The 13,170-nt window shown below is 36.6% G+C and overlaps 1 protein-coding gene across 1 annotated transcript; it reads left to right on the top strand.

The window, feature by feature from the left end:
• The first annotated feature begins 2,308 nt into the window (after positions 1-2,308).
• On the top strand, positions 2,309-12,627 carry LOC114367901 (carbon catabolite repressor protein 4 homolog 1-like). The gene is made up of 12 exons (XM_028325156.1): positions 2,309-2,824; positions 5,965-6,709; positions 7,481-7,567; positions 7,648-7,731; positions 7,807-7,893; positions 7,999-8,085; positions 10,324-10,377; positions 10,456-10,547; positions 10,645-10,759; positions 10,891-11,035; positions 11,122-11,278; positions 12,026-12,627. The coding sequence occupies exons 1-11, from the start codon at positions 2,667-2,669 to the stop codon at positions 11,268-11,270; spliced, it is 1,803 nt and encodes a 600-aa protein (XP_028180957.1). The 5' UTR covers positions 2,309-2,666; the 3' UTR covers positions 11,271-11,278; positions 12,026-12,627.
• The last annotated feature ends 543 nt before the right edge of the window (positions 12,628-13,170 follow it).

Raw genomic sequence — 13,170 nt, 5'->3', positions numbered from 1 at the left:
GACCTGCAAGATGCAGTGTCATGCAGGTTGGCTTCACCTCAACAACGTCAACTTGTTCCAACATAGATAAGGGCATCCAATTGATACTTGCCCCTAAATAAAGCAATGATTGACCAATAGAGAGATTTCTAATAGTGATAGGAATGGCGAAGCTACCAGGATCCTTGTTCTTAGCAGGCAACATTTTATGAACGAGTGCACTACACTTTGGCTCTAGCTTAATGGTATCCTTTGCAATGTACTTCTTCTTCTTTGTTAGGATCTCCTTCATGATTTTATCATATGTAGGCATCTGCTCCAAGGCTTCTGAGAATGGGATATTGATCATAAACATATTGAAGATATCAAGGAAACATGCAAATTGTCTCTCCTTATCCTTCTTAGTTGGATTTTTCGGATAAGGAAGCTTCGTAGTGATAAGGGTTTTGGCTTTCAACTTTTCTTCCTTAGTGCTCATATCTCTAGCCCTCACTCCAACAACCTCTATCACTCTCTTTTTCTTTTTCTCCATTCTCTATATTTTTTTGTTTTTTATTTTTAATTTTCTTCCTCACCTTCTTTGAATCTCACCACCTCAACTTTTTTCTTCTCACTCACAATCTCATACTAACCACCACTCCTAGTAATGATAACAGTGCAACCTTTAGGATTGTCTTAAATGTTAGTTGAGAAACCAATTTTTGTTGCTCCACCAATTCTACTACTTTCTTAGCCAATTGCCCCATCTAAGTCTCCAAATTTTTTAATGAAGCATTTGTCCTTTTTTGATTGGATGCAAAGACTTGCATGAATTTTGTGTAAAGTATGTTCCAACTTTGTTGTGCAACCATAAAGGCTAGGCTTTTGTTGGGGAGGTCTATTAGAAGGTCATGAGTAACCTAAGCTAGGATGAGTATGAAATCCACTACGGTTAGAATTGTCATTATAGAAATTTTGCCTCCCGTGACTATAATCATTTTGCCTTCCTAGATAACTTACCTTTTCATGTTGAGTGTTGGAAGTATATTGGCATTTCTCTATTGTGTGATCTCCCCCACAAATAGCATAATTTAGCACCCGATGATGAATTCAAAAGAAGCCTTTATCAAATGTGGAGGAAGATTAGCCATATGCACCTTAAGTGCCTCCACCTAAGCCAAAATAACATCCTGAGAACTCAACTCCATTACTCACTTTATCATGTTGAGCCCCAAAGTCATTGGCTGCCACGTTCTCAATCAACTCCATTGCCTCTTCCAATGTCTTATGTTTTATTATTCCTTCACCAGCTACAACATCCAACATCACCTTTGTTTGCCCCTTCAAACCCCCAAGGAAGATGTATAATTGATCAACTTCACCAATACCATGGTTGGGGCAATACATCAAGAGAGTCTTGTACCTCTCCCAAGTTTCGCACAATGGTTCGTCACTTTTTTGATGGAAGCTCAATATGTTTGTCTTAACTTGGCATATTTTTGCCTCTAGGAAGAAATGGTCTAAGAGATTGCTTTCAATGTCACCCCTGGTAAGGGTATGAGATGGATGGGTATTGAGTCACTTCAAGGCATCTCCTATGAGGAAAAAATGAAAAATACTCATATAGAGATTTTCCTCTTTAGTCTGGGCCCACTCCTGTGGGAAGAATTTTCACAAACACTTGGTGTGCACAATAAACAGTTTAAATCAATAGAAGAAGTTCGTTGGGATTTAACTTCATTAAGCCATCCTCATCACTATTTTTTTTATTTAAACACACGATTGTTATCATAAACTCATAATGTTATTCAAACCTTAATCCGTTGAGTAAGAGAACCTATGTAATATATATTATTTATCCCGTTTTCTTACAAAATTAGTAAAAAAAAAATTATATTTTTATAGTTCAATAGGTATTAAAATTGAAGTAGTATTAAAATTAAAATTCTTTACAAACCGATTTATATAATATTTATTTATTCATTCATATTTTTAGCTTATTAAATATATATCTTTCATTTTTCATTAACAATTTCTGGTCATACACCGTGACAAACCCTTGTTGATGCAATTTTATTTGAGAACCATTTTGGAATAGTCCACAGTCCACCGCACCCACTAGAAAATCCAATAATAATAGTTTGCCCTAAAAAATAAAATAAAATAAAAATATCTATCTAATCTAAAAGCGCCCACGAAACGAGGGCAGCAAGCAAGAGCGAAAGGTGTAACAAACAAACCAAAACCACAATAATAATCAATAATTAATAATTACTAATACGCAGCACGTCGTCGTATTGTCCAATCGTATCCGTATAACTAAGGTCCCTCCATCATTAACAAATACTCTTTCTCTCTCGAATAGAAAAAAGAAAGAACCCAACGAAGAAAGAAGAAAAAACAAAGGACCCAAACAAAGCCGAAAGAAAGAAAGAAAGCACGATTACTTGCACTTGTTCTTCCTCTGCAGTAAAACCCTAGCTAGCCATCATCGTAACGTAATCGATCCCTCTGACTCTCACTCTAGAACCTTCGACTCGATCCGAATCCCTAGATCGGATTGCAAGGCTGGCGGGTATTCTGGTCAAGTAAATGACGGATCTCCCCCGCCGCGGCTTCTTATTATCGTTGATAGGGTTACCGCGCTGTGACGATTGTTATTGTTTTTTCCAAGAAGAAGAAGAAGAAGAAGAAGAGTGTGAAGAAGCATGCTGAGCGTGGTGCGCGTGCACCTGCCCTCGGAAATTCCCATTGTAGGCTGCGAGCTCACGCCGTACGTCCTCCTCCGCCGCCCCGACAAGACCGTTTCCACCGACGATGTTCCCGAAACCGCTCCCTTAGACGGCCATTTCTTGCGCTACAAATGGTGACTTTCTCACTTCGCTCTTTCTTTCTTTCTTTCTTTTTTGCTTTGCGAATTAACCGCGTTTGACTTTCGCTCAATGAAAGAGGAACGATTAGGTTTAGGTTAGCAAGATGATTGAATCAGTATCGGTATCAGTGTCAGTATCGGTCAATAAAGGTTCATGATTAGTTTGCTAGGTTTTTTTGTTGTTTCTTTTTGTTTTTTCAGTTGAAGAGAAGTGTGCGAGTGTTCTTTCTTTCTTCCTTTTATTTAGTTTGAATTTGGACTTGTTAATTATTAACTTGTATTATGAGTTGAAGTTCGTCTATTTGATGTTAGTCAAGGTTTTGCAAATCTGTTTCGGCCGCCGCGTCCAGGTTTTAGATTGCAGTCTAGTTTGATTCTACACATTGCGGAAAATGTCAGTATATGTCAAGGTTTTAAGCTGCCGTCGCAATTTTGTTCAATTCTTGACATTGCGGGAAATTGCAGACAAATGACTGTGGTAATAGAGAGCCTGAAAACCTTGAGATTGCGGAAAATTACAAACAAATGAGCATAGAGCCCAAAAATCTTGTCGTCATCGATTCGCATTTTGTGGTCGCTGACTATTTTTTAAAGCCTTGGGTGTCTATGTTATATATATAAATATATATCATTTTTTGTTATAATGATTGAAATTCTTGAAGTATGTCGTCTTGTGTAAGGTTTTGAAGAAGATTTTGAGGATAGGATGAAACCTCATGCCACACATGGTGTTGCCAATTAATTGAATGATATCCTAGGGGATAGGATTGTTCTGTGTTGGTTGCATTTTCAGGTGTTGGATGTAATAGAATGTGGACCTGTACCTGTGCATTGTATAATTGCTGCCTCCTCTATTTTACTTTTATTGTTTTTTGTAAATTTTTTAAAGTTTCATAAATGCTAATTCAAACGTTGTCGTGATGTGGACTAGAACTGTGCTTTGTAAATTATTTTGAACTTTCATGATTTCTAATTCTAATTCAAATGTTATCGTGGTGATATGATAATAATACTGGATTGCATTGAATAGGCAATGATTTGTGGCCTCTTTATTTAGTCTACTCCTTCTCTATGTTAACATTACAATCATGAATTGCATGGTGTTATTACGTTCAGCTAAAAAACAAATTTTCGGGAATATTAATCACTGTGAGGTCCCTTTTAATAATTTCCTCCAATGGCCTTTGCACACGTCCAAACCACCTTAATTACATGATGTTATTAGGTTCGGTTAAAAATCAAATTTTAAGGAACATTAATTTCTGTGAGATCCCCTATAATAATAATTTCCTCCAGTGATCTCTGCATGTATCCAAACCACTTTAGCTGCTTTTTTGTCATCTTTTCCTTTATAGGCATTACAACACTATTTCCTCATTTACCGTCATATTTTTTTCCTCTTTGACATTCAATGATATGCTTTTTCTTTTTTCTTTTCAAGTCAATAAAAAACATAGTCAAGTCTCTTTTAATCCAATTTGATTCTTCATAATCTTAGTCTCATCTCTTGATATATACTCGGTCACCTTTACATAATTTCATAGTGCCTACATAAGTTTTCCCTATGTAATTTACTCAATTCTGAATATTTCCCTTGTAAAAGATACATTGGAACCAGAGTGCTCATCCCCCTATTCAACTAACATTTTTTTTCTAGATCTCGAAATCTCATTAAATAATTGTGAGTGATCCATGTTCGTGGTTTTGACAGTTTTACTTTGGTTGCTGAGAGCCTAACAAACCCTCCTCTTTTACCCTAGCTCAGGACTGGTTATGAGATCATAGATGGAGTTTTGTCTATGTTAACATTAGCCTTCATAATGTTATGTAATGTTATCAATAAATCACATTTGCTTTCTAAGCTTTGAATTTTGAATTATATGGGATAACTCATCGACTAATATTTTTGACCAGATGTGAAATTGAGCACATATGTATTTAATTAATAGTGAAATATATCACACTAAAATTTATATTATTTCTATAGAATTTTATTTAATTATGCTTCTACTTCTATTTTTGTTGTGGAGGAGAAATTTTGTAGGTCATCATTCTCATTCATCCTCATACTGTTGTGAGATTATCCAATTTTCATGTTTGCTGCAGAAAATTAAAGTAACTAAAGATATTCATAAAATAACAAAGAATGTAGAGACATCTTGGATTCCTATGTCATTGGTATTTAAAATTTCATTGATCTTGCTTTCTGCATCTCGACTATGAATCCAAGATATTGGGGGTATCTTTTGTGCCTGTGTATAGAGGAAGATAAGATACAGTGACACACCAACTTCCTCTAAGAAGCAAAGCTGAAAGCATTCTTGTATCTAGCTTGCATATGTTACAATTTTCATGGAAAATTTTATGGGGAATATGCTTTGTATTTAATTCGTGATTTATGATAATCTGTAGGGTAGTTTAAGATATACATTGTATCTGCATTTGCCTTCATAAGTGCATAAGTGTTCAATTAGATATCAAGTATAATATAATGTCTGTACTTGTTGAAGAGAACTTGTCACTACCTGTTAACATCACTGGTAGTGATACTTGGTTTGACTTGTTGGCGGACAACACCTGTATCAGATAGTTTTTGTAATTCTATTGGTTGCTAGGATATCCTTTTTGGTTCAAAAAACTGTATAAATTAAGGCTGCTCAATTTTTATAAGTGTGTTTTGCAAATAGTTCTTTTGTGTTTCATATGCTATCATGGTTAATTTGTTTGCATTCAAATGGTCCAGTGGATAAAGTTATGTCTTCTGGTTTATGAGTGCTGATGATTGCTTTATTTGTTACTGTCCCATGCTTGTTATGGGTTTTACCTGTAATTATAATTTAAAAGTTGTTTGTGGGTGAAAGGTTGTGCTTGTAGTGTGTTTGTGTATTCAGGCTCTAATTCTATATCTTAATACCTCCTTTTTCATGTTTTGGTTTTGGGTTATTTGGTATGTTCTGGATTCTTAATTTGTCTCTCATGAACCATGCACATATTTGTTAGTTCATGGATATATTGACTATGAAATATAAATTTGATCCCAAGTATGCCGCCTTTATACACTTTCTATTAATCTGATTTAGAAATTGGACTTTTTACATTGTTTGACTCTATCCTTTGGCCCTCATTTTTGGCAGGTATCGTGTACAGAGTGATAAAAAAGTTGCTGTCTGTAGCATACATCCATCAGAGCAAGCCACCCTGCAATGCCTAGGCTGTGTTAAGGCCAAAATACCTGTTTCCAAGAGTTACCATTGCACCACAAAGTGTTTTTCGGATGCATGGCAGCATCATCGTGTCTTACATGATCGTGCCGCAAGTGCTCTTAATGAAAATGGAAACGAGGAGGAGGAGGTATTTGGGCGCTTTAATAGTACTGGGTCTGGGGCAACCAATTCCAGTTTATCTGCCTCTGCATCAAGTGCTAGCTTGACAAATGGGTCTGCAACACCTTTGTATCCAGCAGCTATCACACAAAGAAGTGGTGAAACTTGGTTTGAAGTTGGAAGATCTAAGACTTACACCCCTACTGCTGATGACATTGGCCATGTCCTTAAGTTTGAGTGTGTTGCAGTTGATGCAGAGACAAAACTGCCTGTGGGGCATGTCAACACTATACTAACTTCACGTGTCATTCCAGCTCCCTCGCCTATTCCTCGCCGACTGATACCTGTTGATGGGATGGCGCATTTAGATGTGGATGGGAGAATGACATCTTCAGGAACTTTTACTGTCCTATCATACAATGTATTGTCTGAAGCATATGCCTCAAATGATCTATACAATTACTGCCCTTCATGGGCTCTTTCTTGGCCATATCGCAGGCAAAATTTGTTACGGGAAATTATTGGTTATCGCCCAGACATTATTTGTCTTCAGGAGGTACATGAACATGTTCCTGCTTGTGATTTTGCTTGAAAAACTTGATTTCATTACTTGGCTCTTCAACTTTTTTTTAACAAGATTGGTGTTTAAGTAGCTAGAGAGGGTGTTCGAGTAGCACTTATATATAGAAAGATGATAGAGCCTTAGGTGGTTTAGACTTGTTGAAGACTCTGTAAGGAGAGTAAATGAAATGGAGTGTAGCCTAATTACTAGAGGCAGAGGCATACCAAGAAAAACTATAGGAGAAAATCATTAAAAAGGATTTAGAGGTCCGTTGTTTGTTGTCTATTACAATGATTTTCAATAGAACATTATGACATCATCTGATCCATGTAGATGACCCACTTAATGGGAAAAGGCTTGGTTATTATTGATGGTATTGAATTAATTTTTTCACTTTGTTGAGGTCATCTTTCAAGTTCAATTGCAGTTGTTCTTTAAAATAATGTTATTATTGAATTGGGACACAAAGCTTATCTACCAGTTGTAAATGATTAGGTTGTTCTTGTGAATTATTTAAGTAGCAGTAAACATTAACAGAAATTCCGTGCATGTGGATGTATGTTTTCTTTTTTACTTTTCTCTTTCATTTTTTTTTATTTATTTTTTTATTTTTGGGGGGGTGGGGTCTAGTGTAATGCTGGGATATAAGTTATAATCTTTTATTCTCTTCTGATCTAGATAAGGTCATAACCCTTACCATTTATGATTTCACCCTATAATCCAATAGCTTCTGTATTAGCTAATGGACAACCTTTTTTCCTCCAGGTTCAAAGCGATCATTATGACGAATTCTTTTCTCCTGAACTAGACAAACATGGATATCATGGTCTTTACAAGAGAAAAACAAATGAGGTTGTTGCAATATTCTGGTCCTTGTGATCATAAACTTTTAAAGTATTTTAGATGCTAACCTGTTTATTATGGGTTTACAGGTGTACAGTGGCAACACAAATACAATTGATGGGTGTGCAACATTTTTCCGTAGAGACAGATTTTCACATGTTAAGAAATACGAGGTTGGGAATTGATTTGGCATATGGTAGTTCAATTATGTTTGTACACAAATTAGAATGATGTGTGCTTGCATGCAGGTTGAATTTAACAAGGCTGCACAGTCTTTGACGGAGGCTACAATTCCAACCACTCAGAAGAAAACTGCCTTGAATCGGCTGGTTAAGGTGGCTATTTTACCAAAGATTACATTTCACTTTCTATTTTCAGAAAGGAAAAAACAAATGGTTGTCTTGTGTAACTGTTACTTACGAAGTTTTCTTTGTATTTAGGATAATGTTGCACTAATAGTGGTTCTAGAAGCAAAAGTTAACAATCAGCCATTTGATAATGCTGGGAAAAGACAGCTTCTTTGTGTGGTAAGCTCTTCCATGTTCATATCTTCGTGATCAATGATGTGTATTTTTATTTGGCATTTTCTTTTATTGTTTATTGTTCCTCAAGGCAAAGTCTTAGTGCATGAAAAAGATATCAAGGAAAGGTGGAAGGTGTATTTCCACAACTTATTTAATGATGGATATGGATATGACTCTAGCAGTCTAGACACAAGAGAAGAGGACCGGAACTATAAGTACTATCGTCGGATTCAGAAACAGGAGTAAAGGAAGCGTTGAAAAGAATGAGTAATGGTAAGGCGGTGGGGCCAGACAACATACCTATTGAAGTGTGGAAAACTCTTGGAGATAGAGGTCTTGAGTGGCTCACCGAACTCTTTAACGAAATTATGAGGTCAAAACACATGCCGGAGGAATGGAGGAGAAGCACGTTAGTGCCAATCTATAAGAACAAGGGGGATATACAAAATTGTGCAAATTATAGGGGAATCAAGCTCATGAGTCATACCTTGAAATTATGGGAAAGAGTGATCGAACGGAGATTAAGAAAGGAGACTCAAGTTACTGAGAATCAATTTGGTTTCATGCCGGGAAAGTCGACCATGGAAGCGATTTATTTATTACGGCGGGTGATGGAGCAATATCGCATGGTCCAACAAGACTTGCACTTGATTTTTATTGACTTGGAGAAAGCGTATGATAGAGTGCCTAGAGAAATTTTGTGGAAAGCTCTAGAGAAGAAAGGGGTTAGGGTTGCATATATTCGAGCTATCCAAGATATGTATGATAGGGTATCGACTAGTGTTAGGACACAGGGTGGAGAGTCAGACGATTTTCCCATCACAATTGGTTTACATCAAGGGTCAACCCTTAGCCCCTACCTTTTTACCTTAATTCTGGATGTCCTCACGGAACAAATCCAAGAGATAGCGTCGAGATGCATGCTTTTTGCAGATGACATAGTCCTCCTTGGAGAGTCGAGGGAGGAGTTGAATGAGAGGTTGGAAACTTGGAGACGAGCTCTAGAAACACATGGCTTTCGCCTAAGCAGAAGCAAATCGGAGTATATGGAATGTAAGTTCAACAAAAGAAGGAGGGTTTCTAACTCAGAGGTGAAAATAGGAGACCATATTATCCCTCAAGTCACACGGTTTAAATATCTTGGGTCTGTAATACAGGATGATGGGGAAATTGAAGGGGATGTGAATCATCGCATTCAAGCAGGATGGATGAAATGGAGAAAAGCATCGGGGGTGTTATGTGATGCAAAGGTACCGATCAAGCTAAAGGGAAAGTTTTATCGAACTGCGGTAAGACCGGCGATTTTGTACGGAACAGAATGTTGGGCGGTCAAGAGCCAACATGAGAATAAAGTAGGTGTAGCGGAGATGAGGATGTTGCGGTGGATGTGTGGTAAGACTCGACAGGATAAAATTAGAAACGAAGCTATTAGAGAGAGGGATGGAGTAGCGCCTATTGTAGAGAAGATGGTGGAAAATAGACTTAGGTGGTTTGGGCATGTAGAGAGAAGACCGGTAGACTCTGTAGTGAGGAGAGTAGACCAGATGGAGAGAAGACAAACAATTCGAGGCAGAGGAAAACCCAAAAAGACTATAAGAAAGGTTATCAAAAAGGATCTCGAAATTAATGGTTTGGATAGAAGTATGGTACTTGATAGAACATTATGGCGGAAGTTGATCCATGTAGCCGACCCCACCTAGTGGGATAAGGCGTTGTTGTTGTTGTTGTTGTTGTTTATTGTTCCTCAATTTTCTGTTTGTCGCCGCATTTAAGAATTTTGTATCTGATGACTGTTGTGGTAAGCTCTTTCATGTTCATATCTTCGTGATCAATGATGTGCATTTTTATTTGGCATTTTCTTTTATTGTTTATTGTCCCCCGATTTTCTGTTTGTCGCCGCATTTAAGAATTTTGTATCTGATGACTGTTGTGGCTTCTTATTTTGCTGATGGTTGTTGATCTGGTAGTAAATCTCTGTATAGTTACAGGTCCTGGATGCTTCCCCCTCCCCCTCCCCCTCCTTCATAGCTATACAAAATCTCAAATGGAATAGATGAAGTTATATGTGTGGTTTCAGTGTTTTCTGAAAGCATAATTTTGATCTTGCTCTAAGATAGATATGCTGTTTCTCCCATGTCCGTCCCTGCCCTACCCTATTTTAGGTTTAGGTCGAAACTATTTTATTTAGCAATTCTACTTATAAGTTATAACTCATTACTCATATTGCTTGTGGACTTTTAGGCAAATACACATGTAAATGTCTCCCAAGATCTAAAGGATGTGAAACTCTGGCAGGTAAATTATTTTCTTTAGTTTGTTCATATGCATCAAATTGTTCTGAACATTACAGTTTCTAATTTTCTCCTATTTTAGGTTCATACTCTCTTAAAAGGTTTGGAAAAAATAGCTGCAAGTGCAGACATTCCGATGTTGGTTTGTGGAGATTTTAATTCAGTTCCGGGAAGGTTTGATGACATCTTTTTCTTTATGTAATTATTTTTAGTTTTTTGTTTTGTAATAAGGATCATGTATTTAAAATGATTATTTTGAACATCGTTGCAGTGCTCCTCATGCACTTCTTGCAATGGGGAAGGTAGATCCTTCACATCCTGATTTAGCAGTTGACCCGCTTAACATTCTACGTCCTCACAGCAAGTTGGTTCATCAGTTACCACTGGTAATGTATTCAGTGAACTGCAATTAAGGAATATCTTATTTAAAATATGCTTGTTTACCCATTTTAGTTCCGTATTTGTATCAATTCACCTGATTTAATATGCTGTTGGTTGTTTGTAACTTCAAATTTAGGTTAGTGCATACACATCTTTTGCAAGAACAGTTGGCCTTGGATATGAGCAGCATAAAAGGAGACTGGATGGTGGAACGAATGAACCTTTATTCACAAATGTCACTAGAGATTTTATTGGCACTCTAGATTACATATTTTACACAGGTGAGCATGGTGTTATATCATTTTGATAAACATAATATCTGTATCTTGTTCACAATTTTATGAAGAGATATGACTTGTGGTTTCAGCGGATTCATTGGTTGTGGAGTCATTATTGGAGTTGCTGGATGAGGAGAGTTTGAGGAAGGACACAGCACTTCCTTCACCTGAATGGTCCTCAGATCACATTGCTCTCTTAGCTGAGTTTCGCTGCTGCAAGAATAAATCTAGGCGTTGACAGTTAAGGTAGGCACCATCCTCAACCCCCCACCCACATATAGCTTGTTTGAAAATTATTATTGGAAAAGATCAACGGCAGTGGTCTTTCTTTTGGTGCTGATTCCTTTAAAATTCTTACGGCAGTGGACCCACATATAGCGTGTCTCAGGTTTATTAGCAGAAAAAGGTTACAAGGTTGTGTCATTTAAAGAGTGTGAGTGAGGGTTGAGACTAAGGATTTAATGGATGAAAATAATGAGGTGGTGGAACTTGTTAGTACTTGGAAGTAGGGCCTTACAATTTTGGTTTATGAAATAGAAATGACATTGCTGGCAGTGCCTTAAAAATTCCGAACAATCCGTGTAGAACCCATGTAATACTGTGGTGCATATAACTCTTAGAATGCTGTTATCACTCTGGCATTGAGGAATTTCCAATGTAGGCAGCCTTTGAATTTTTTTCCTCTTCTCGTTGAACTTGTTAAAGATTAGCAATATGCATACAGTTTTGTACCTGCTGTTTGTCATGCAAAGAAATGTTAACATGAACACTATGAAAATTGCCATGAACACTAAGAAAATATGGTATAAAAGATTCTTTAGGTTTATATTTGACCCGACCTTTTTTCTGATTTAACAAATTTGTTGTCTATTTCACCTCTTGCACCAGTAACCACATTGGTTATAGTTTGGGTGTAATGTATACATTCTTTTCACGATTGTTAATTCTTTATTGACGATGATTTTTATTGACGATGATTGTCAATCTTTGTAGGTCACTTTCAGTGATACATAAAGAAAAAGTCTGAAAGAAGCATTTGGTTGGTAAGTTTTTTGTAAAAATGGTAGATCATGCCTGTCTTTTTCAGGTATCTCCATGTGGAGTCATTGCAATGATCTGCTATGTATCATGTCACCTTTATCTCAGAGAAAAAAAATATGATTTTCTGCCTTAACGACTTGCCTGTCTGAGCCCCCTCCCCCGAAATCTCCAATTGTTTTCCTTTTAAAAGGGATTTTTTTTTCATAGATGCCTATTGGGGCTCCATATATCCCCTACTAAAGAACTAAAGTCTTTCTGATTTAGTTGCCGCCGCCGAGCCTAGGGCTAGAATTTCTCACATATCTGTACTGGTAGTCTTCGAAAATTAGATAATTGTTTTTATTTTGTTACACCCGTCAGAAACAAAATTGGTATGGCGTAATTGATAATGAAGTAGAAGAATTCCACCCAATACGAAGGTAAAGTTGCTTAACATGGGGGTGAGATCCGAACTGTTGCTATAATTGTAGCAACATAGAAGAGATGCTTACTAGTGATTGTAAAAAAGGGTATGACTAGTCAAATACTTGATTTTTCTGCTATCCCGTTTTAAATATGTTGGCAGCAAATGGGCATTTCAACTTTTTCTGATTAAAATACGATAAAATGCATGTCTTTTCTTATTTTTTTCAGAATGATTTGTTGAGAATCCTCTTTCGTTTACACCTATGATCCTTACTATCGTTGATCACTAAAATTGAGATTACACTCAAACTTAAATCCATTATATGGATCACGTGTATGATAATCTCCGTTATTTGGATGCCGCTAATCATCTAATAGATATTTTATAGGGTAAATTATCTTTATACTTCGTAAAATTTAGAATTTATTTTTAGTCCCTGAACTTTTTATTTCTTTTTTTAGTCCCTATAAAGGACATGAAAAAGTTCAGGGACTAAAAGTTAAAAGGAAAATCCTATAACTAAAATCAAGTTATCAGTATTTTAGTCGATGAAATTTTATCAGTGATTTCTCTTAAAATATATTTTCTATTAAAAGGGAAACAGATTTAAGGTGTTATAAAAATGCTAAATTATGATCCGTGAAACGAAGCAACTGTGATGAACATTTCTACTGTTTGAAAGAAGGGAAAT

Source organism: Glycine soja, chromosome 9 (genome assembly GCF_004193775.1).
Source record: "Glycine soja cultivar W05 chromosome 9, ASM419377v2, whole genome shotgun sequence".
NCBI lineage: Eukaryota > Viridiplantae > Streptophyta > Magnoliopsida > Fabales > Fabaceae > Glycine > Glycine soja.
The sequence above is the reverse complement of the archived record's forward strand: the minus strand, read 5'-3'. Positions and strand labels throughout refer to the sequence as shown.